Source organism: Hesperophylax consimilis, chromosome 18 (genome assembly GCF_061612785.1).
Source record: "Hesperophylax consimilis isolate HC1 chromosome 18, BYU_Hcon_1.0, whole genome shotgun sequence".
Lineage (NCBI taxonomy): Eukaryota > Metazoa > Arthropoda > Insecta > Trichoptera > Limnephilidae > Hesperophylax > Hesperophylax consimilis.
The window spans coordinates 479,969-505,517 of NC_142853.1; the positions used below are offsets into that span (position 1 = coordinate 479,969).

General features: G+C 34.7%; 3 protein-coding genes across 3 annotated transcripts; 2 read left to right on the forward strand and 1 right to left on the reverse strand.

The window, feature by feature from the left end:
- Positions 1-481: 481 nt before the first annotated feature.
- On the reverse strand, positions 482-7,025 carry Dpm1 (Dolichyl-phosphate mannosyltransferase subunit 1). The gene is made up of 5 exons (XM_089642347.1): positions 6,885-7,025; positions 5,589-5,799; positions 3,971-4,161; positions 2,614-2,697; positions 482-1,031 (listed from the first exon to the last, which is right to left on the reverse strand). The coding sequence occupies exons 1-5, from the start codon at positions 7,007-7,009 to the stop codon at positions 896-898; spliced, it is 747 nt and encodes a 248-aa protein (XP_089498473.1). The 5' UTR covers positions 7,010-7,025; the 3' UTR covers positions 482-895.
- Positions 7,026-7,196: 171 nt separating this feature from the next.
- On the forward strand, positions 7,197-10,452 carry kappaB-Ras (NFKB inhibitor interacting Ras like 1). The gene is made up of 2 exons (XM_089642253.1): positions 7,197-7,873; positions 8,840-10,452. Exons 1-2 carry the CDS (start codon positions 7,508-7,510, stop codon positions 9,095-9,097), a joined length of 624 nt encoding a protein of 207 aa, XP_089498379.1. The 5' UTR covers positions 7,197-7,507; the 3' UTR covers positions 9,098-10,452.
- A 7,899-nt stretch (positions 10,453-18,351) lies between these two features.
- Arp10 (Actin-related protein 10) lies at positions 18,352-25,549 on the forward strand. Its single transcript, XM_089642248.1, has 6 exons — positions 18,352-18,548; positions 18,636-18,788; positions 18,877-18,985; positions 20,164-20,416; positions 21,716-21,927; positions 23,354-25,549. Exons 1-6 carry the CDS (start codon positions 18,472-18,474, stop codon positions 23,699-23,701), a joined length of 1,152 nt encoding a protein of 383 aa, XP_089498374.1. The 5' UTR covers positions 18,352-18,471; the 3' UTR covers positions 23,702-25,549.

Here is a 25,549-nt window from a genome sequence, read left to right on the forward strand (position 1 = left end):
AAATTTTTGTTTCTAATATAATTTAAATTTGTTTAGTAAATAGGTTTATTTTTAATACAACTTTAATTATAATGTGATATTATTGTGGTATTTCTTCCTGTTTTAGTTATTAGTTTGTTCATAATGCCATATCGGGGAGATTGCAAGCAGTCATGTTTTATACATAATATAATCAATAACTACTTCTTTACAACTTTTCAAAAATTAAACTTCAGGGGAATTAAAACAAAGAATAATTATTAACTAATAATACATATCCCATTAATAAGTTTACTTAAAGCTGTGAATGCATTCCGATTCTAAGGAGATAAACCTGGGGAGTTTAAACAAATAGTAAGATCTTGGAATGAACGAATGAATGATTTTATTTTTTTTTAACGACGAGTTAGAACTTAAAATAATACTATCTCTTGAAAGTCTGAGCATGCTCTGGTTGCAATGGATGGAGAGCACTTGCAATAATCATGTCCTGATATTTGTATTTGTACATAATAATATTTTAATAGAGGCTTTTGTAAACCGTGAATTGAGAGTTGTAAATACTAAAGGGAGATGGGAGCTCAAAACCAACTACAAATAAAACATGTTGCACAAAAAAAATATGTTTAATTTTTACCCTCTGGATATATGCCAGATTTGGTTTTGGAATGAATTTATTTATTTTATCATTAATTAACTACTTGGATTACGCTGGTTAACACATTTGTGGCGTTGAGCACTTTCTCCTTTAGCCACCACACATCTGCCCTGACAATGGACAGTGCAAGGTTATAGGAAAGAGTCAACCAATATACATAATACATTTGGCCGGGGGAATCGTAAATCATAACTATAAACTTGCTTGGATGACAAAAGTGATATAAACAGGTGTCTCGTTTGTGTTGTGTTGCTGTCTTTACGTTGTTGCAAATAGGTATAGCAGGGCCTTAACAAATTGCACTATTTCCGAGCCCCCTAGTTTAGATTCTCCGTAGACTCGGTCCACAAAGGTGATGGGGACTTCTCCTATTGTGTAGTCCAGCTGGCGCGCCCTGAAATACATGAATTAATTAACAGATATTCAACAGTTGCACAAAAATCTAAATTAAATAAATAAAAATGTAGATGTTTGTTTGTTCAAAATCTTAATTTCCGAAAATTCTTCACCGATTGCTTTGAAATTTTGACACAACGTTGCATTTGAATATTTGTGTGTTTTTATATACCTATATTATACAGATGTCACCTGTGACAGGTAAAAACATGTTTTTTTTTTTTAAAACAGCGCTATCCTTTTTACAAATGATGTCGCCAAAATAATCGAGTCATTTGGTCTCTTGTCTCACTGCTACGCTGACGATCAGCAAGTTTATTTTTACTGCGCTCCAAACGAAATCAATAGTCTCAAGATCCGTATAACTGAATGTCTAGAAGCAATAACTCGTTGGAAGTCTTCAAACAAGCTGAAGCTCAATCCATCTAAGACTGAGTTTCTCTGGGTAGCCACAAACAAACGTCAACATCTCATAGACAATTCACCTATTACTATTTCCGGCAGCGATATCATCCCAAAAACAACAGTCAAACGTCTCGGTGTCAATTTAGATTCAGACTTTTCGTTTAAAAGTCAAATAAATAGGACTGTAAGCACCGGTTTTTTTCACCTAAGACAACTCAAGTCTGTCCTAAGAAATCTTCCTACAGAAGCAACAAATCAACTCTTACGTAGTCTCACGTCTCGATTACTGCAACGGCATTTATGCCAGCCTTCCAAAATATCAAATTGACAAACTTCAATCAGTGTTTAATGCAGCAGCACGGATCATAACCGGGGTTTCAAAATATTCGCACATTTCAGAACACCTTCGTAACCTTCACTGGCTCAAGTGCCCTGAAAGAATCCAGTACAAATTGTGCTGGATGGTGTTTAAATTCATCAATGAAATGGCCCCACCCTACATCTCTGAACTATGCTTCCCGGAAAACACTGGTCTGAGGCAGTCAACTCTTAGATCAGCAACATCATCAGCTGTAGGCAGACTGATGGAACCTAAGCGCAAGCCAAATACTAAGTTTGGTGATAGCACTTTCGGAATATCTGGGCCGAAGGATTGGAATAAACTCCCTCCGGAACTAAGATCCATAACAAGTCCAACAGAATTCAGGTCTAAACTAAAAACTTACCTTTTTAATCTGTCATACCCTTAAATTGAATATTCCATTCCTGAGAGAAAGTCCAGTTATTTCCAATTTTCCAATTATGTCCTAAATCCTGTATCTAAATTTCGCTAATAAATAATTAGTTAATGTTAATTAAGTGTTAATCTCAAGTGACCTACCAGGTAAGTATTGTACTGTATAATATCTCCATAAATAGTTAGTAATAACATAGATCACTGTAGAAATGGATTATAAATTTGTACAGCGCCCTTGAGGTGATTTTGCATAAAAACGGCGCTATACAAGTCATCCAAATATTATTATTATTATATCTTTTGGACGTAAAAGCAACTCATGCGGTTGTTTCTCTATCTGCACAGACAGACTGCCACAGTAACACGTGACGGGCTACAGCTAGTAATAAATAAATGAATTATGCAGATCATATTCTTCACCGTGCTTAGTAAGACTTACCTGATAATCATTTCCATTTGGAAGACATATCCCTTGGAGACACAATTGTTGATGATCTTCACCAGTTTATCTTTTTTGTAGAGTCTGAAATAAATTAACATCACCAATCAGTTTAACAAAGCATTCATTACGTATAATCAAATTTTATAAAATTAGTTAGTGACTGCACCAGGTTTGAACTCACCCCTTCATTACAAATGTGAATTTAAATAATATATCTCTAAATAGTATAAAAGAAAGTCGCTATCCGCGTCTGTCTGTTTGTGCCTTTAGTTATTCTAAACTACGCAACGGATTTTGATTGGGTTTTCACTATCATTTAGAGAATTTCTCTCTTAAGGTTTATATATACATGGTGTCCGGGGGTAAAGTGCGCTTACTTCGGGAGGTGATTCTACATGATGGTAGAAGTAAAAAATTTTTAAATTTTTAAATTTTTTTCGAAATTCCAATGTTAATTTCCCCGTACAAACAATTCATCTTTTTTACCTAAAAACTACCTTAAAACATTAGAATTTCGAAAAATAATTGTTTATCATTTTTACTTCTAAAATCATCAATCAAGAATCACCCCCTGAAGTTAGCACACCCCCAAACACCCTGTATAATAAATGTATATTATATTTATAGAAAGTAGAGAAAAGTCTCCGAGCAATGCTAGGTACAAGACAGCTAGTATTATTTATTATTATTAGTATTATTTAATGCAATTTATTCATATCATTATTTTGGAAAAAGTGTGTAAGTTTGCAGCATTCATGAAGTGAGATGAAGTCTTTTTGCAAATTGGTGCAATCTTCTTTGTGATTTTTTTATTCAGCTGGTCATCAGCTAACAGGAGATAAGCTGAAAATATAATTCTTAAAACCATGTTGTTAATAAAGGTTAAAAACAGCAAGGGTCCAAAATGAGAGCCCTGTGGAATTCCCGGTGCTACAGTAAAATGATTCGCGGAGTAGCCTTCTACAACCCCTTGTAGTTTTTTTTTGGTTATCCAATTCTCAAACCATTTTCCGAGTTTGCAAACTTTTTCAGCTTCTTGATTAGTAGTGAATTAATTTAACTGGTGCTTTGAAAAAATCCGTGTAGATGGCATCCACTTTTATTCGCTTTTTAATGCTATTGTATGAAAATATAGTGAATTGAGAGTATTCAAGAAGGTTTGTTGTTGTGGAATGCCGAAAGAAGAAGCCGTGTTGTATGATGATGATATTTACGTGAACAATCAGACAATGGAAAGAGACTAATTAAGAGGTACAGGAATAAAAGAAACTGAAGGGAGACAGTCTGGATTGTCGAAGGATTTGGTGACTAGTTTAGATGTAGATTGTGTTAAGTTTTTAGAATCTTTGTTTACCTGAAAGATCCTGTAAGGTCGGAGGCCCGGGGGCGCAGCAGCAGCTGGGAGAGGAAGTTGGCACCCCGGCTGACCAGCTTCCTACGGAAGTCCCAGCCTGAGACACCTCCCTCGCCCACATAACGCGTCCCCGACACCACGTCCAGGTCTTCTGCCTGCTGCAGGGAGATCATCGAAGGGATGAACTTGGGCTGCAAATAAATACATCATTATTAGTTATATAATAAGGGAAATAATAATATTTACTTAAACATTTACACACAGTAGAATCATTTTCTTCAAGAGATTCTTGCTTGTGTAGTGGTGTACTGTGGGGTAAGAAGGACTGTTTCAAACTATTTCAAACCATTTTGAACCACTATCGGATTGCACAAATACATTCAAGCGTGCATTCTTTAAAATGATTTGCCTGTACCAATTTACATTTGCTAGTAGCAAGACATTTTGTTATCTGTAATGTCATTCAGCAAAATAAAAACAAATTAAATTAATTAATCTTAGTTTTAAGCATAGACATATGAATATTAGTAGACCTGCCCTAAGTGATTAAAAGCGTATTATCCCCACTCCCCATACCGGTTCCATTGGAGCCGGCTGTGCTCGCGTATGGCCTCAAGTGAAATTTGAAAACGTGACGTCATCATTCTTGTGCGAACTATGGTCGAGGCATCATCGGTTCATTTTACGAAATAACACGGCAAAATGTTGACTTGTACTATGAAAACTTGTAAAAATAGATGTGAAAAAGAGAATAAACCCAATTGTCGTATTACATTCCATATATAAGCATTATTTTACCTTATTTTAAGCATATTCACATCGTATAATATGAATCAGTTGTTACTATCACATCGAGAAACGTCTGGACGCGAAACACATAGCTGGTTGGTTGCTGGGAAGTAAATCATGAACTTTTATAAAAGTGTCTTAACTAAATACTTAAACGAAATATTCGACTCTGAAAATAGAACCGAATTTTTTTGCCGAATTTGGACTTCGCAAATTTGTTCATAACGTGGCGAGTAATTTGCGCTCCCATGTAAAAATGTCTATTCATTCAAAAGCAGATTTTACTTTTAAGAAGTAAATGGTGATATTATAATGCGAGATGCCTATTTACTGTCAGATTGATTTATTGACGAATCACAGTCAGCTTCACTCCCTTGGTTCTTCAACAGTTGATTTTACCCCTCGCCATTATCTTCTCGTCTATTAATTCCTATGTCTGTGGTTTTAAGCCACTATTTATAAGTCTCAGTTGTAAGTCACTAGCTATTAATCTTAGTTATAAGCTACTAATAAGTCATAGTTGTAAGCCACTAGCTATTAATTTTAGTTATAAGCCACTAGTTAGTTATAAGTCTTAGTTGTAAGTAACTAGCTATTGATCTTAGTTTTAAGCCACTAGTGATAAATCGAAGTTATAAGTATATAAGTTATAGGGAATACGATACCAACTTCTTACGTGGATACGATAGAATCACAAAATACCCATTAAGGTCGTCATAGAAAACTTATTGCAGGTATTAATAACCTCATAAAAATTCTGTTAAAACTCTTTGAAACTCACTGTGAAATTATAAACCCTTTAGTATAATACAATAGATTAATTATTTACGTGGTGGCTTAAATCAGCATCCATGATAATGATGAAGTTTCCGGTGGCGTGTTTTATGCCGTGCACGTACGCCGTTCCCAGTCCCAGCTTCTTCTCCCGCGGTCGAAGCACAATCTTCTCCTCACCGTAGATCTCCTGCAGCCTCTTGGCCGCCAGCAGCGTGCCGTCGGGGCTGCCGTCGTCGATCACAATAATCTCGTAATCTACTTTGCTGCAAAGGTGGGTACAAATTAATTACAAGAGTATCAATTAAAATAGCTGAACCAACTGCGAGAAAAGTGAAATTAATAAAAAACAAAACCTAACATTTTTTATGTCCGATATCATGTTACCCGAAAAGGCGGAGAAACGTAAGTAAATAACGTTTTAATATAAAGTTTTCAGAAAGAGCAAGAGAGCAAAAAAAGGCTGATTATTTTACCGTGTTCTGTTTTGTCATTATTCAGTTTTATCCGGCTACCATGTGCAACAGCTTTATTATTAACTAGCTGTACCTCGCCACGCGTTGCTGTGGCTCAGTCTGTATGTGCAGATAGAGAAACAATAGCGCGTGTTGCTTTTATGTGCAACAGATGGCGCTGCTTTTAAAAAAATTATGTTTTTACTTGTCACAGGTGACATAATATAGGTATATAAAAACACATGCGTATTCTAATGCAAAGTTGTGTCAAAATTTCAAAGCAATCAGTGAATAACTTTCGGAGATTTAAGATTTTGAACAAACGAACATTTTCATTTTTATTTATATAGACGATAGATAAATGCAGGGAATTGTTTATCTCGGGGAGCATTGACGCTGTTCATATATGATTAGGGTTGCCGTAAGTGGCTAGGGTCTCATCGGGAAGGGAAGGGGGTATACGTAAAATGTGCGCGCACGCCCGGCGTATCTACTCACTCGAAGTCAGCACGGCAGTAGAAAATGTTCGTTAGTAAACATCCCGATATATAGAGACGGGTGGCCAACCTATACATGGTGCAGAAATAAGGACTGGAGAACTCTGTATGGTTTATTGTGAACAAGTTCAAACCGCAGAACACATTGTTGTCCACTTTACCAGTTTCACAGGGCACATCGCCTTGTGCACGAAGGTGATGCCGTTGTTTACAGAACAGCAAAGAATCTCAAAAAGTATTATTACATTAGAAGTCAAATATAGGTTTCATTTTTATTTTAGGTTTACAAGAATATCAGTATAAACAGCTAAACTTGTGAATAGATTAGCCAGCCAATGAATCAAAACTTGTTGATTTGTCAACACCTAACCTAAAATAAAACATTTTGGCAACACTCACATTTCGTCCATGTATTTGACAATAAGCCATACTATGATGGGGAGATTTTCCTTTTCATTGTAAGTGGGAAGCAGGATAGAATATTTATTTTGTACTTTAACTTCGCACTCCCCGAACTCTGCCATGTTGTCAGTTGTCTCTTGTCACCCTTGTCACTGATTGTCACGGTGACAGATGAATACACATGAACTGCGGTACAAGGTACAAGCGGTGTCAGAAAGAGATAGAGCAAATAAGAAGGTTTGGCAATATTTTCTGTAAACTTTGACTTTGACAGCTGATCTGTCAGTTCGTGAAAGTCGCATAGTCGCATACTAGAATTATCACGAGATTCGTTTACTTTCCCGAATTTTATGCACACAGGGTGGGTGGTTTATTTATGCACACAGGCATTTAAACATTCTGTCATAATAAGCACAAAATCATCTTCTAAGTGTGTCGTGGTTTAAAAACATTTTAAAGTGGCTGGATAAAATTACGAACGCCACGGAATGATTTGCGTGTAACGGGAAATTTCCATAAATGATTGGCGTGTGTTATTTCAATTAAGCCTTCATATGACAATGCGAACCAGCTAATAACACTCATTTCACGTAGTTATGATCTTATTTTGAGAAATAAAGATGGGTAAATGTAGCAAAGTAGTTATATGTGGAATGAAGGGTGTAGGCAAAACTGCCATTCTAGAGCAACTAATTTATGGGAATGTGACGGCTGCCTCAGAGTTCTACCCGACTATTGAAGACATCTATGTGGCCAACATAGAGACTGACCGCGGGACCAAGGAGAGGTTGTGTTTCTACGACACGGCAGGCCTGACTTCTCCCGTCTCGGAGAATGCCTCCCCGTCCAACTTCCACGGCCTCCAGAAGCACTACATGGCCTTTGCAGATGGCTATGTGCTGGTGTATGATACCTGCAAACCTGAGTCCCAAGCCCTCCTCATGTACCTGCATAAAGACATAGAAAGGAACAAAGATAAAAAGGATGTAAGTACAAATCTGACTACAGGTGCAGTGAAACCTCAATCAATTGCTACTCCAAAAATAGTTTTCCTGCGTGTGACGTTTATTTCCCCCAGTCATGAATTATTTTACGCAAAACTCGCATAGATAGATCGCATCGATTATTCCTCTATGCATTGTTTTACCGCATTAACCGTTGGTATGCAGTTTTTGTACTAGTTTACTCAGCTCGATCAGCCGCTTATCACATTAGTTGTTGTTAGACATTCAAACAAAGCGCGCTTGCGGTTTTTTCTTTATACTTTTTAGTTTTTGAGCATTTCAACCTTAAAAATAAACTTCCTTATGAAAAAAGTGCATACTCTTTAAGAAAGATTAAAAATTGTAGAAAAGCGGAAAAAAATCCCAATGAAAAACGCATTGATTTAGCCAAGCATTTTTTTTTAAGGCCTCCGTGGTCAAGGGGTAAGGCTCTCCACTAGCAAGCTGGGGGTCACGGGTTCAAATCCTGGCGTGCGCAAGTTAATTTTATTTGATTAATTTATGTTATTTCACAAATTACTCATTTAAAATAATATATAGTATATTTTCGGCACTTTCCAGAGTGGAAGATACTCTTCAGTATTGCCCTGGTGTAAGACCACCATTCAGAATTTAAAAGTTGCATGAAATGGCTTAATTGGGGATGCCAAAGTCTCACTGGCTCCAGATGGTTGGGAGCAGTTGGGACTCTTGTGCAGTTTCACATTTAAAAAAGGGACTGCTGCATTTTTATTTAAACACATTAATTTTGTGTCTGAACTATGTATCTTTTTTAGAATATTAAACATTTAGCTTTATTCTATATTGCCGCATCCATTGTTTTCCCACATTTATAGTTTATTTCAACAGGACCCTTCACAAACTACAGATACAGGTTTCACTGTGTGCATAATATTCAAAGCTAAAAACTAAGAATCTGCGTAAATTAAGGTTTTATATCATTTTCAGGCAACCATTATAGTGATAGGCAACCGCACTGGCCAGCCAGACCCCAAGCTCCACGAAAACACGGTGAGCAAGGCGTGCAACTGGTGCACGCGCGAGAAGCTGCGACACTACGACGTGAGCGCGCTGGACCGCGGCTCTTTGTACGAAGGCTTCGTCCACCTCACCACGCGCCTCAACCCCGCGCCTACCAAGAGCAGCTTCCCCCAGCTGCCCGCACTCACCAAGCTCACGCAGAAGGGGGGCCGGCCCGACTCCTAGTCCCCCCCCTTCTGGTGGCGGTGCTCCCTGGCCTGGTGTCTCCGAAGGTGGACCTGTTTCTCCCCGGGCTGTGTGCGATCACATAGCCAATACCTACTCACTCCCTCTCCTGAACAATCTGACACTGAGTGACGGAGATTGAAACATATTATTCAAGTGGCTTACTTCGGGACTGTTCAAAAGAACTACTATAATAGTAATCAAAGGGCAGCATCAAACACAAGATTCCTAGTGCCGCTTCCATCCAAATACGGATACACTATTTAAAACCATGATTCTGGACTATTCTTGAATGTATTTTTGTGCTTTTATTTAAGCCAACATGTAGGTTTTTTTTTTTCCTATGAATTTAAAGAATCAGTCTAGTATAATCATTTGATAATCAAATTATTATAACCAATAATAATTAGCCTGAACCACCCATATAAATTAAAAAAATCTTCCGAGAAAAAATAAATGCCGCCGACTGTAAATCGAACCCGCCGCCTTACGATTACTGGTCGGGTGCACTAGCCACTATGCTAAGTCGGCTTATTTTAAACCGCCAAATAATTTAAAAAAATACTAGTATTTTATTCAAAATTATTGCTTATTAAATATTTTCACCTGGAAACAACCAACTTTATTTTTGTAGGAAAGACATTGTTAAATACTTAATCTCCTACTAGGTGGCGTCGAGATATAGATATCTTCATTTAGTGGTGAAATATTTTGACTTATATAATATATATATTTTTTTAAATATAATCTTGTTTAAAAGCAAGGTTTTTACGCAAATCACAAAAGGATAACAAATTATTATGAACAATAAGTATGAGCCTGAAGCAGCCATTAGATAATTATTTCGGTGTAAAATATATAGGTGTAAGCACCACATAAAATTACCAACATCGAAGTTATTTAAAATACCTTTGAAATTCTAGATAAATAATGATCCAAATTCTACATAAATAATGATATTTATTTTAAGAATACTTTATACAGCATTTATATTGCTAAAATTCTAGATTTACATAATAGATCTAGAAAATCAAATCACAAATAATGTAATCAGTTAACCTTCATTGGGTAAACATAAAAAATCCATTGATATTAAAAAAAACTGTTATCAATAGAAATACCTGTTATGCTTGCAAAAATTATTCTAGTTCTAGAAGGGCACTATTGCTATTTTTATAAAACCGTTGAGTGTAATGAGGATGTATTCGAGTGGTGTGAAAGTGCGGTGCAAAATTATTTGCATGAGTATTTACATGATGTTTTATTAAGTTTTACAGCAAAATATATATCTTGCTGAGATATGTTTATTAATTACAAAATTTTGCTGTTTCTCTATTTCTCTCTCTTTTTTTACTATACATGAGTATTTCTCAAAAAAAGTGTACATTTTGGAAAAATAAAGTGTGCCTACAAACAGTTCAAAAATTTCACATGTTTTTAATTAATCATACAAAAAAAATATGCACCATTTTGTAGAATAAATATTAGGCTTTAAAATATCGAAAAATAAACATTACAATCGTATTAATTCACAAATATTTTAATTTTTTAAAAAATATCGATTTTTACCTTCCATACAAAATAAAATTGCCACCCTACCCACCTCATTTGTTTATACTTCATAAAATGCGATAATAACGTTATAATATGTGATTTTTTGTATGTTTTAGGGTCTTGATTAAATGTAGTTTCTGTAAAAGGGTAATTTTCTATGGGGTTTCATAATAAATTAATAATTTATGCACAAAAAACAAAGTGAGACATCACCATTTACTTTTTAGTAACTACTCTTTAGTTACGTTTTATTAGTACTTCCACCGTAATTTTTTAACCCATTTGTAAAATTTAACATGGGAAACACTAGCCTCTTTCTGATTAATTGTTGGTCTGACTTCTCCGCCATAACATTAATTGTTAAAATCAGTAATAACGTGTTTCTTTAGTGGGACCACTATTTCGTAACAGAAAATATTTTAGCCTTTTTTCACAAAACGGTAAGTCTTTTTCTACTTATCTTTTTGTAACATGTGCGGTACGAACATTGCTAAGCTTACATATTAACACTTTTAAATTTTATCAAACCATTGACTTTTTATAACATAAATTCTTATTACAATTTCGTAACGTTTGTTATGAATTTCGTAACGTAACGAAAAAGTTCAATGTAAAGCTGAGTGTACACAGTTACAACGTGATTAAGAAAAGTAAGTATATTGTAAGTGTGTCTAGCATTTTTATGAAAGTCTTATGTAAGTTTAGTAATAATGTAATATATTATGCACAATGCACAAATATACATATGTATTTAGATATAATAGGAAAAAAATAAAATTTATTATACCATAGAGCAGATCTGTTGATGGCGCTGGAAAGTAGGTAGGTTGTAATACATAGGATGCTGGAAATTCCTGATGGTTAATGGCAGAACAGGTGTCGTCGGACTTGTATGTTTTATCATCGCGATTATATGGCATTATACATAATGACAAGTACTTGAAGATCAAGCTGAGCCGTCCAATACTGGTTTTATTTTAAATAAGCTTGAGGCACTCATACACACTATCCGTTCTATAGGCGATCTATACAATATTTATAAGTGCCTTAAGTTTTTTATAAAAGCTTATTTAAATATAAGTTTATTTTTATTTACTCTGATAAAACCATAACTACAGCATAATTTTTTTTAGGAATGCCCCCAAAAACCAATGCCAAAAGGCAAAACGCTTACAGAGAAAGACTGAAAAAGGAAAATACAAATAAATATGAGGAAATCCGAATTAAACATTTAACAAAAGTTATAGAAAATATCAAAAATAAAAAAAGAAATTCTTACAGAAGAAGAAAAAGAAGAGCTACGGGCAAAGTGGAGACAAGCCAATGATAAAAGAGCTGAAAGAAAGAAAAAGGCTAATCCTACGACACAAGACAATAATACATTTGAACGTAGAAAAAATAATAAAAAAATCCTAAAGGAAAGACTACAAAAGCTGACTGAAGAAAATACTCGATTAAAAAGTCGAAATAAGAATTTAAGACAGTGCTGTAATCGGATGAAAAGGCAAGTGAATATTCTGAAAATATTATTGCATAAACAAACTAAGACTAATAATGATGCTATTCCCATTGAAACTGGATTATATAATAAATCGAAGATGTTATAATAGTAAATAATAATGCCATAGAAAATAACGCTGATATTGAAAATATGAATAGTGAAAATGAAGATTCTAACAAAATCAAAGATAAACCATGTGGAGTGACTATCTTAAAAACGAAAAACTGGAAAATATACATACAAAAAAGAAAGTGGTTTGTAAGGGCCTTATCTCTAAATCTCTATCACTAAATGACTATATTCATGCGCCAAAGCAGAGTGATAAACCAAAGACTGAAAAACTGACCAAATTTGTCTCGGAAAGATTTCAATTATTATAAAGATGAGGAAGAAATTTATAAAACGCTAATGGATAGTGATTCAAACTAAATAATTGTATGTTATTAAATTTTTAATAGTTTAAACAGTGCCTGTTCTTTAATTTCTTAAGATTTGTTGTATATTGTGTTAGGTACTTCAATTTGGGAGCTGATAATTTGATTAAAAACATTTATTTATACTCCCTTGTTTTTTTTTAAACCCCTTTGGTTTAACAAAATACAAATATTTGGGTCGTGAGTTTATGTATGTTTGTAGTATGTACAATAAATAAAAAGTAAAGGATAATTACTTACATTTAAAAAAGACGACAACTAATTAAATTGAATAAATAATAAAAAAAGTAAAATAAAATTTGCCATTGTGTAAACAAGCCTTATGTTTACTATTTAGTTACGTCTTATGACTATTTCGTAACACTATTTCGTAACTACATTTTCGTTACGTACATTTATTTTGAGAAATACTCACATATTTTTATTCTATTTCTACAAAGATTGTACTTATAGTCAATATGACCTTTAAAATGAATTCATATAATGTTTTCATTAGCAATAATTATTTGTTTCAGACATTTTTCTTATATGTATATAGATTTTTAGCGGGTTTTCGGAAATCTTTTTCTAAAAATTTTAAATTTCCAGGTAAGTACTAAAATGTTTTCATAAAAATAATCTTTGGCTAATTCTAGAAATGTTTTTTCGAATTATTTGATTATGAAATATTTTGAGAGATTTTTCTCTAGGGTTCCATGATATTTCATCAAAATGAAAATTCAACACACCTTTGACTGAGGGAAAGGATAAACCATTCCAGAAACATTCTTATCATAGAATCCCGTCTGACTTCAGGATAGAGCATTGAAGACCATTGGAGAAAGATACTTGCTCCCACAATCGTAGATCCGATGGATTCCTGTGCTTCTCTGCTTTAATTTAATTTCATTTTCAATTTAATTTTAAATTTTTTAATTTCTTTTTTATTTATTTTACTATATGTAAATACTATCTGTACTTATATCCTCTATGGGATGTGTGGGATTGCACTAACCTCCCCACATCCTGGAATAAAGAATTTATTATTATAATTATTTAAAAAGTGATATAGAGTCATTAAAAGAGATGAAACAAAAAATAGGTTTTATAGTTACCTATGTAACCTACTTAACCTAGTTTTTGTTTTATCACTTTTCATGACTTTGTATCACTTTTTGTAGGTGTGTTGAATTGTCATTTTGATGACATACCTGGTCACCGTTCTCTAGTTGTGACACTAGTAAAGTTATGATTATATAATTAGTATTATTTCAACTGTGGTTTGGTAAAACTGTTCAAAATGAAAACTTTACAGGAGACGATGGACGAAACTAATTAAAAATCTTGAAGTTCATATGAATGTGGTTATTTGTTTTAAAATATTGCAATTCTGTTTATAAATGTGAGACATTTGAGGTATAAAAAAAAAATTATGCATAAATTTAGTTTTAGTATTAAAAAAAATCTTAATCAGCAAAAATTACTACCATGTTGTACTTTGAAGACTATTTTAGATTATATTGGATAATTAGATTATACAGCGTACTAACCGCATGGTTGAAATAAAAAATTATAACTAGATTCTCTAAGCATTGGAAGATTTTTTTATTGGAAACTGAAATTGTATGACACTGTTAATCTCTATTATAATTTAAAAAATTATTTACCTGGCTAAGAATTAAATTATCATAATATTACATAATGAATATGTTTTAGCTTAATTCATCACATCATTGATAGAACATTTGCAAATATTTTTAGAGCTTGTTGTGTTTTGAATAGCTTATATGAAAAAGAGATTTATTATTTATTTATTTTTAAATGTACTTACACATCTAACAATAATAATTACACTATTTAATTAATTACCCATTTTATCTCTGGTGATTTGACGTGTTGTTTTTGTATTTATTATGCTTATATAATGCACATGCATAATGTGGATTGACTAGAATTCAGAGGTTCCCAAAGTGGTCTATATCGACCCCCAGGGGTCTATATCGGCTTGCTGGGGGTCTATGTCAGCGAGAAAAAAAATTGGGGGTCCACGAGATTCAAATGGGGGTTCATACGACCGGACCCCCATTTACCTCAAGTCAACATTTAAGAGTTCCGTAAATGACACAATATACCTAACACAAATATAATAGACTGCGAAATTACTTATTTGATATTTGTATTTTTATATTTCGTAAAGTTGTTAATTGAGGTATATAAATAGAGTCTACGTGCCTTTTCTCGTCAGAATTAATATATTCAAGCAAAACATTGCACATTGGAAGCCGCGAATTTTCCTAGTTCCCCAACTTGTTTTTGAAAAATGTCCAGGGTAATAATGACGTTCAACATTTAAATGCACTTCACACAGACTTAAAAACTAAGTTTGAGGACATTTTGACTATGGAAATGCAACGTTGAAGAATCGGATATCATGTGACAAGAAGAACTGACCGGAATAAGCACTGAAAAAGAACTTAAGGGGCAGTTCTGTAGGGCTAGCTACAGAAAGAAATTCCTGTTGCTAATCCTGCTTCATTTTCATTTGGTGTAATACCTCACAAGGGTGCCCCTGTCTTCACAATGTAAAGACAGTGCAACTATACCGCCACCCGGTTGTTGGGCAGGCAAGGGAAGGGAATATTCTTACTAAAAAAATAAATGATTATCACATGGTACGTTGATAGTTTTAGGAAAATTCAATATTTGGCAGGCAGGAGGTCTACGGAAAAAAAAAAATTTGGCAAGTGGTCTACGGGGCAAAAAAGTTTGGGAACCTCTGGACTAGATGATCATTTGTGAAAAAGTGTGTGGAAGGGTTTAGTTTTTCCTGTGGGGAAGATTTAACCCTGACATAAAGTCGGAAAAATGCATAATGTTTATCTTTCTATGATCTGAAATGCTCTTCAATACATTTCATTAATAATTTATAAATAATAAGTACCTACTTAGTGTCTTCTTATAATATTGTGACAATTCAACATAAACAAAATAAAGACATCTTTTACAATAATCTTTGTCTTACATTTTCCTGCTTTTTAATTTAGATTATGTAAAGCCCCTAGTATACATTGGGTCGGTCAACGTTGGCACCAGCGTGTGAACACCGGTTGGCGCCAAGATCCTTTGACGTGTGCACGATATACTGACAATAATCGTTGGCCGGCCAAGGTTGGCGGCTAAAACGTGCAACGGCCAATATACTTAAAAAAGCATTGGGCCAATACGTTCGCCCAAAGTATACTGGCAGCATAATACTATCTGAAGTTGCCCGGGCTTTGCACAGAGTTTTTTAAAAATCCGATTTAGACAGTGACCTTCCTCTTGTTTTGAAAGTGAAGTGTGCAAAATTTCATCAATATCAGAATAAAACTATATATTTGTATAAAAATCAAATCCACAATATCTGCCACAAACACACAGACACTCTTCTTTATATAAATAGAAGATAGATGTGATATGTTTTGTTTCAGGAATGAAAAATGAACTGTTACATTTCTTCAAAATTACTATGGGTCAGCGTACAATTATTTTTATTGGTATTCTACTAGGTATGTTTCACCTTATTCTATGGAGTAGGTACTGAATTATTTTACTATTTCCAGGTTAAATAAGTTATAGGTAGATATAAGTTATAGGTATAGACTATGACTTCAATCTGCAATACCTAAACAATTCAGAAAATGTTACTTTGGTAATGTTGACTACCCCATATACAAAGCTAGGATCCCACCTTGTCTATTCTATGATCCATTTCATATAACGAATTGTTTGAAAATGGTTAGGCATTATTGCACACCCACACTTGCTCTTTCGTTCACACTTGGTCTCTTCTATGGTCGATTCTGTATAAAATTGAATGAAAGTTGAAGTTGATTCTACATATTTTGTTTACTATTTCTATTGGCCGTTCTATGGCATAGATTCTTTGAAATATATCATTCTGAAATAAACTATTATTTTAGAATATTTGGTGGAGATGTGCCATTAGATATGATGTAAGACAATTATATATGAGGAAAATCATATTACATACTCAAAAACAGAGGCACTACTTAGCTTCCGTAAACCACTGTCATAATACAAGACATGCAAAAAAAAACCCAACAGTTCCGCCCACCACTTCCTCATCTTTAGCACAGAGACAATTCTCATACTTAGGCCCTAAACTGCTCAATCTCATACCTGATGCATGGAAGGCAAAGAGTACTAATATTCTGCGTATGCAGGTAAACAATTGGCTTCTGGTCTTGGGGAGAGCTGAATGCGAGAATATGCTAAAAAACAGTAATTAAATTGTAAATTTTGTTTTCTTTACATTTTAACTTATATTGGTATTATATTAGCATTACAGGAACTGTATTTTTACATAAAGAAAGTTCGAAAATTGTTCAATTCTTCGTGATATTTTTTCCTTAAAGGAAAAGTTCCTTCTTTACTTTCATTTTTTATTTTTTGTTATTTTTCATTTCCTTGTTTTATCTTTTAATATTTCTTTAGTTTATTATATCAGCTAAACAATAGTAAAAAAAAAAAATAAAAAAATAAAATAAAAATAAATAAAAAAATGTCGTGGTATAACTGAAAGTATACTAGATTATGAATATACATTTATATTACTTTACCAACAGAATTTCTTCAATTCAGTTTCATTTTCAAATTCATTTTCTTGTTTTTATCTATTAATATTTCTTTAGTTTATTATGTCAGCTAAACAATAGTAAAATATGTCGTGATATAACTGAAAGTATTCTAGAATATGAATATACATATGTATTTTTTTTTAACAACAGAATAGTCAACACTATAATTTACTATAATTTTACATGTAAAAACATTATCATATTGGAATGTCCTAAAACGGGCAATCGCCTAGTTGGACATTTTAAGTTCATTAATTGTATTATGTAATATTTACAAACAAACAATAAATAAATAAAGATATACAACCTATGATAACATTTTACATTTAAGATTGCAGCAATTAAAAGGAATAATTAATTTTTCGAAGAAAACTTCTTCGGAAAGGTTTTCACTTTGTGATGGCATTATTTATTTTAATCAAAAGACAAATAACTTTGTTTACAATTTGTACACAATCAACATTTTTCGTGAACAATGTTGATTGTGTACAAATAAAGTGATGTAAACAAAGTTATATGTATGTCTTTTTATGAAAATTAAAAGGAAATTATAATATGATGATTAAACTAGCGGATCCCGCAAAGCTTCGCTATTGCTAATGTCTTTCTCAGGCATCTCCGACTCCTTCCACCATTCATTACTGTATACCACAATGTTAATGTTAAAAAACTACATTACGTCGACTTTAATTCGATGCCGTATCTGATATTTATTTATATGGAAGTTAAAGCATGACAATTTTGAACAATTCCAGCAGTCAACTCCGGTTGCCAATTTTTCACAAGAACGGCACTACACAATTATAAAAATCATCAAAATATAATTTTGCGCCGTTTCGCTCGTGGCCGGCCCTGTTAACAATAGTTACCATATTGTTATATTATTATATAATAAACAATTGTTCAAATGACTATCAAAACTAGTAATACGATTCTACTACAGTAGTAACTGATAGTAACTACTTACTACGGTTCTGCATCGATGACTACAATCACTACAATTAATTTAATTGTATTCTATTCAAAATTCAAATTTTCCCAGTTCCGCTCAAATCCGGCACAATACCATAGAGGTCAGTGAAGGAGTGTTATGGGAGCGTCCTCTATGTGAGCTCATTTCGTGTCCATTGTCCATGGTCACTATCTGTCACTTTGACGCTATTTGGTTATGTTGACGTCAATCTGACATCCTATTTGGTATTATCGATATTTTGCAATTTAAAAAAATCTGTTTTGTATCAATGATATAGATATTATCAATCAACAATGCCTCTCTACGAAGGAATCGCCTTGATTCACGAAAAACAAGCTGTTGTTTTAGATATCGGAGCCGCCTACACAAAGTATGTGAAAATTTTTGCTACCTACATTGATTTGCAATAAAAAGGTTAACATTCTTGTTAAAAAGTATTAATATTTTTTGTTTACAGGTTTGGATTTACCGGAGAGCCTTCGCCGAGATGTATCATTCCTTCGGAATACACTTGCCCCAAAACGAAAGAAGTAAAAAATGTATTCGAGTTCAAATCTATAGAGGAACTGTACAACACTTTGGTAGAATTTATCCATCTCCTATATTTTAGGTAGGTTTATGCTGTGTTTTGTTCATAGTATCTAAAACGTTAAATTAATAAATTACACTTATTTAATTCTTATTAACAATATTTTCAGGCATGTCCTAGTGAGCCCAAAAGACAGAAAGGTGATCATAGTAGAATCTCTCCTCAGTCCAACTATCTTCAGAGACACACTGGCTAAAGTTCTTTTCTGTCACTTTGAGGTAAATATAAAATATATTACTATGAGCTTATTGCATTCGAGGAATTACATTGCTTGGCTAGCTTTTGTCTAGTATTTTAAATAGATTGCATTCACATCTACAAGTTCACATTGCTCTTACTGCCTACGCATATCTAATTCAGATAGTAATAATACATATATGGATTCTTAAAGTAATGACCTAATGTTTAGTTTCCTATAATAATATGTTTGTTTCCCACCGGCATGCCATTTATCCAAAGTACCTTACCTTCCTAACCATCACTTGAAAGTATGTTAAAAATGGAACACAAGAAAGTGAAAAATCTAGTTATTTTGATTGAGCAAGAAAAAAGAAAAGAATTGTCTTCGAAGCTGGTTGGTGTTGTTGTGAAGAAAATATATATGTATTTTTTTAATTCATGATAATTACCTTGAGGTACCGCGCTCTAGGATAGATTATGGTAGGGTAATAGTGTTACTGATTAGCAGAGGCAGGTCTAGAGATCCCGGCGCGGAAGATTATTTGGAAATATGTGTGACTAATCTTTATTTGTTATTATGAAAAATGCCGACCATCTCTTTAAAATACCTAATATTAATTGTGTTGGCTCCCTCACGGCCATGAAATGAGCGTCCCTAAGCTTTCTTCAGTACCTATGCGAGAGAATTTTTACTCTAGACGGAAGACATAGTGCCATCTTCTTTATTGTATGGCGAGCATAGGGACAGAAAATATAAAAGTCGTGAACATTCTTAAAATTGACCCAGCGAACTGTAGATACGTTTGAATGGGAACATCTATTTGAGACAATAGAAGTCACTGCACGTCACTTGCCGCCACCGCTCACTGCCGGGTTATTCCACAGTACATTTCAAATAAATACAAAATAAGACCAGTTGTTTTAATTCATAAAATTATGTTACATGAACAATAATGCATTATTGTTGTCTTATAATTTGGGGGGGTCAAAAACCAATTGACATAAGCAGAGGACCGCCCCAGCTGATAAGAGTGTTTTGTGGTTCTACATTTATCCAATTCCATCAAACGTCATTGTCATTAAAATTATTGTCAATAATATATTATATGTAACACCTACTATTAAATCTGAGGTCAAAAATTAGCTTTGAAAACTTTAGGGAGTCAATTAAAAACACACTTAGAAAGGTGATTGAATCACACATCTTGTATACCAGGTATCTTCGGTGCTGTTTGTGCCCAAGCCGCTGGTGTCGGTGTGCGCACTGGGCGTGAGCACGGTGCTGGTGGTGGACCTGGGCTACGAGGAGGCGGTGGTGATGCCGGTAGTGCACGGCGTGCCGCTGCTGAAGGGCTGGGCGGCGCAGGCGCTGGCTGCCCGCCACCTGCACCGCCGCCTCGCGCAGATGCTCAACGAGGACAACGGCGGGGATCTCAAACTCTCTGAGAAGGTTATTGAGGATATTAAAGGTAACCATTCAAATCATACTGTTTTGTTCGTTTAACCCTTGGAATGCTGACCTCCCGCTACCTAGTACTCCTTAGTGTGCCAGGGGTAAAATGCCATTCGCCCGCCTTATGCCGGCTGACATATTGTTTTTGTAATAACTCATACAATACCGTCATACAATATAATATGTTTATATAATTGTAAAAATTTTATATATCTATCTTATGTAGTATCTAGCTACTTATATTCAGATAAATGTTTTTTTTTTCTCTCTAATTTTATAAAAAAATATAATGTAATAAAGACATACGAAAATATTTTACTATTTTTTTTTTTTTTTAACTAAGACTTTTTAAAATCTGAATTATGACATTTAACACAATAAACAGTGACGAAACGACAACCTAGAATAATATCAAGATATATACAGTATTTACTTGCCAAGCGAATAAAGTAAACTTTAATATGCTCGAAGCATTTTTTAATTTTTCAAAATACCAAAAAATCGAGGTTATGAGCTTCTAGCAAATCCACAGTGAATTCACCGGCACGTGAAGAATGCAAACATCAGAAATTCACAGTGGATTTCTTGGCAAACTATAGGTTAATACTTTCATTTTGATTAATAAGTTATTATAATTCTTTAAAGGTATGTACATCTTTGTTTATCGTATTTCAATTCACTTGCATAGCTTTAAAATTGATTTAAAACACACAAAAATTACACCCAAAGCGGTTTGTATGCATACTAAGTTACGTGTACCCGGCTTTCCTCGACTTTTCTCTACTTTCAATAAATATAATATCCGTGTATTATATATATATAAACCTTCCGGAAGACATTCTCTAAATGATAGTGACTATCAAACTCCGTTGCATAGTTTAGAAGAACTAAGCGCACAAACAGACAGATGATAGTGACTTTGTTTTATACTATTTAGAGATGTATAACAGAAGGCGAAACATCTTAAATTAGGGATTGCTATTGACGGAATGACAGGAGAAAATAATTTCCCTCTGGGCTTATGTCTTTTAGGGTTGCTGTGTGTAGGGTCTTTCTGACAAAGGGAAGGAGTGAACATGGGTTTTGAAGAGACCCATGTAGTAGGAGGGAGGAACACAGAGAACTCAAGAACGAGTCGTAGAAACGTCCCATTCTCATGTGGTGTGTTTCCCGACTATTCATTGCTGCCAAAGTTCCTCGTATCATAGTAGATTATGCCATGTCTTCCTTATTTACTATAAAATTAACTATTCATTTTCTGAGAAGGCTCATTTTGTCAACACTATAACCCCTTTAATGTTTATTGTGCTCGCAGTGAAGACCTGTCTGGTGACCACCATGGAGCGGGCGGAGCAGTACGCCCTGGGCTCCCCGCCCCCCCCAGCCCCCGCGGTGCCCTACCCGCTAGGGGGCTGCAGCACTCTCACGGTGCAGGGCCGCACCCGCGAGCTGGCCGCAGAAGTGCTGTTCCCCCGTGATAACGATAACCTAGCACTGGGAAGCATTATACTGGATTCTATACTAAAGGTACCGTTACAATATCTAGTCACATATGTATCTGAGCCTGTTTCCTGTGAGGGTGGAACATTGGCACCAAAAGTGAATCGGAGTCTCTTCATCCTCATCAGACCATATTTCCTTCATCTATAGATTTTTTCCACTTCCAATAAGTGCATGTGTCTCCTGAGATGGTAGTATCCCGTTGTTAGTAGTCCTACCAGTTACCTAACAGAGTTTCTGTCCATATTGAGTAGTTTCCTGGCTCGTCTAGGGTCTGGTCTGTTTATGATTACTTTGGATTGTCTCATTCCAGGTGCCCTCTCCCATTCTTTCCAGTGCTGAGATTTGACCCATCTTTCAATATGTAGTTTGGTGTGGCAAGCTGCCACAAGTGGTGCTTTCGAACCTTTCCTTGCTAGCCCGTTAACCCGCTCGTTACCCTCAATACCTTTATGCCCTGGCAGCCTGATCGGGGTTATTTTAATCATGGTAGCAAGTTCTTCAAAAATAGAAAAAATATCAAATAATTCCATTACCAGTTTGGAGTCTCGTCGTTTACTTTCCAGTATCCTGAATTGAGTAACCTTGTAAAATTTACACTCATCCATCATATTTGATTACACATTTGTGGGGATGAAATAAAAAGATGATGTCAATTTAGCATTTATTGAACATACACATGTATTATAGAATTTAAATAAGTAATACACTACAAAACCCGAGACTCTATAATTAAGGAATGAATATATCTCAGGGCGTGTACATACAAGGTTCCTTAGAATCGCTTGTATGTTGTGTCTAATCGCAAAGCATTTATTTCGTTACATGTGACATTATAAAACTAGAAAGTACTAACCTTGATATAAATTGCCAGGCGCCATGTGAGTCAAATGATTGACATCACAAATTATAATAAAACTAGAATTACGATAACCAGTCTCAAATAAACTAGATGATTCCTTTCCGTGTCGTCTGGAGATTCACCCGTCAGTTGTTTCCAGGAAGACCGACTCCGTGGCCTCCCCGCTGAGCACTGAACTCACTAGTTGCCGGCTGATGACGCTGTTCCGTTATGTTCCAAACGAGCGGCTACATGCTCGCTCGTTCAAGTCAACATCCATCAACAGTTACTAATCGAGTATACATTCAGATTCTTGTGGTTGCAATTATAACTGTTACAACCTGATGATTTCTGTTTTAATAAAATTTTATAGAATTAATGACTTCTTCCCCTCAAAGCTGCTGTTCTTAAAATCGTATAGATGTCTTCTTGTCCTCATAGTTGTCTTAAAAAAATAACCCACGTGTTCTAACTCGATTTTATCAAAAATGTCACTTAATGACTTCTTGCGCTACACTGACAATATATTTATTTTAAGAATCGGGCAAGTTTCTCTCTATGCTTTTAATTAAAATAACTTTAAAATTAATTTAGTTATATTGTTTTGTTCAGTGCCCCATCGACACCAGAATACCTCTGTCTGAGTCAATCCTCCTGACCGGGGGCACGGCCATGCTGCCAGGCATCAAGGCGCGCCTCAAGGCAGAGCTGCAGCACCTCCTCACGCAGCCACTGTATAAAGACAGATGCTTCCTCAAGGAATTCAAATTCCACACAGCGCCCGCCAAGGAGAATTACATCGCCTGGCTCGGGGGCGCTATCTTCGGGGGCACAGACCTCATCAACACGCGCTCCCTCTCGCGGGACTGCTACCTCAAGAACCTGCGCGTCCCCGACTGGCCCAACCACATCGACAACTCATTCCCGCAGCAAGACCACAAGTTCGGGATCAGCTTGTGAGAAGAGGAGTATTATTAGATTCTTTATTTTCATGAAAACGGAACAATCATAATAATAATTATTATTTTCGTGGACTGCATATTATTGTCAGTTGGAGATTGTTCCATCCACAAAAAGATAAACCCATAATGTGGTGCGCCGGAAATAATATCATTTTTCCTTCGCTTCAAATGAAATTGATCAAAACTTTTCAAATATCTATTCAATATTTCTTGAACAGATGGTCAATTTCATTGGCCTGTCTGGGTCTTACGTAAATTGGCCGCATTAGATTCTTTCAATTGGGCGTAGATCACACTTGTACAAATTATCTATTCAGTGGTTCTATCACTGTGTTTGTTACAAGTCATGCTGACAAAATACTTTCAAAGATAAATCTTTATATATTTGTTCAAATCGGCTTGTATTTAGCCCAACACCAAATTAATATAAGTGATTTTATGCCAAAGTATTTATCTTTTCCCAATTAAAATAATAAATGAGCATCAATTTAAAGGTTTCCGATCCCTATTTAATATTTATAAGCAATTTGGTGATCACAAATATCTTGGTGTAATTTAAATCTAAAGCCCGCCACAGATAGCTGCGCATGATGCTGCACGGCCACCATTGACACAGTGAGGCAGCAACACATTGTTAGCTGACATATGCCACGAAAATGCCCATTTTCATCTGGCAGTCTTAGAGACTACATATATTTTTGTGCAAAATGTCGATATTTTTTGCTTGATAGTTCATCAGATGATGAATCTGCAGGCGAATTTGATTTATTAGTGAAAATATTTCTAAATTAAGTGACAATGTGTCTTTATTAGCGAGTTAGCGGGGAAGAAACACGGCTGCCGTGGACTAGCAATGTTGCAACAGCTTTGCTCGGCCGGCGAATTCGCTGCAACCAAATATGTGCCTCTGATATCATATACCCACACTGCCATGTGTAGCATGCGCGTGGCCCGCCATATGAACAATGCTAAATATGCGCAGCTATCTGTGGTGGGCTTAACCCTCCAAAATATTATTAACCTTGAATACACTTTCCAATTCAAAAGCTTTGTGGCACAGCATGAATATTTTCTGATAAGTTACATTATATTTAATATTACACATCTACTGTGGTGCTTCTTATAGGTAAAGCACATTGTCTATTGTAGCTAAGGTCATTTTTAATATCTCATAGGTGTAAGGTTTATATTTTTATTTGCTTAATTTATAAGCCAAATTCTGCGTTGCATTCTTAGGCCCAGTTGTTTCGTGTAATATTCGTCTAATGGCTATTCAGCGCCATTTTGTTTTTTTTTTAATGGTTGAAAGATTCTCTAATTTCTTTTCCGATTTTGAACAATTGTGATCACCAGAAAAGGACAACTATCGTGTTGCTAACGGCTTTTAGCCGGGACCTTTGAAATGTGCGACAAAATAGCCCTGAATGTCCGTTATGTCATCAGACAATGTTACATTTGAATTTCTGTAAAAGAGCTGTGCCCTAATAATTATTGTTATAGTTTAATTTTATAATGTATTTATGATAGGTTTAACAGTTTAGGTTTTTAGGCATATAAATAATATTAATTTTATATAATATTATGAATTTATTTTTCTGCATTTCAAACAATTAAATACATTATTATATGTAAGTGAAACCTGCAGATGTAATGCTATTTTTTTTTACTTGGCAGCTCTTGTGAAAACTCATCTAGTAATGAGAGATGTGTATATCTGTGCTTTCATTTGAAATAATAAAACTGCTTCAATATACTTTCATTTTATAATAATACATGCACCCTCCCAAAGAAACCAATACCATCAAATGCAATCGCTGGAGTTCTCTGGAGGCCTCTAAGAAGTGCC

Excerpts from the sequence above, each read along its gene's own strand:
- Dpm1 (XM_089642347.1), bottom strand. The coding sequence starts at position 7,009 with ATGGCAGAGTTCGGGGAGTGCGAAGTTAAAGTACAAAATAAATATTCT. Across the intron at positions 5,800-6,884 it reads GTCAAATACATGGACGAAAT|CAAAGTAGATTACGAGATTA; the intron begins GTGAGTGTTGCC and ends CCACCTTTGCAG. Across the intron at positions 1,032-2,613 it reads CAAATGGAAATGATTATCAG|GGCGCGCCAGCTGGACTACA; the intron begins GTAAGTCTTACT and ends CATGTATTTCAG.
- kappaB-Ras (XM_089642253.1), top strand. The coding sequence starts at position 7,508 with ATGGGTAAATGTAGCAAAGTAGTTATATGTGGAATGAAGGGTGTAGGC. Across the intron at positions 7,874-8,839 it reads GGAACAAAGATAAAAAGGAT|GCAACCATTATAGTGATAGG; the intron begins GTAAGTACAAAT and ends TATCATTTTCAG.
- Arp10 (XM_089642248.1), top strand. The coding sequence starts at position 18,472 with ATGCCTCTCTACGAAGGAATCGCCTTGATTCACGAAAAACAAGCTGTT. Across the intron at positions 18,789-18,876 it reads ATCCATCTCCTATATTTTAG|GCATGTCCTAGTGAGCCCAA; the intron begins GTAGGTTTATGC and ends CAATATTTTCAG. Across the intron at positions 18,986-20,163 it reads TTCTTTTCTGTCACTTTGAG|GTATCTTCGGTGCTGTTTGT; the intron begins GTAAATATAAAA and ends CTTGTATACCAG.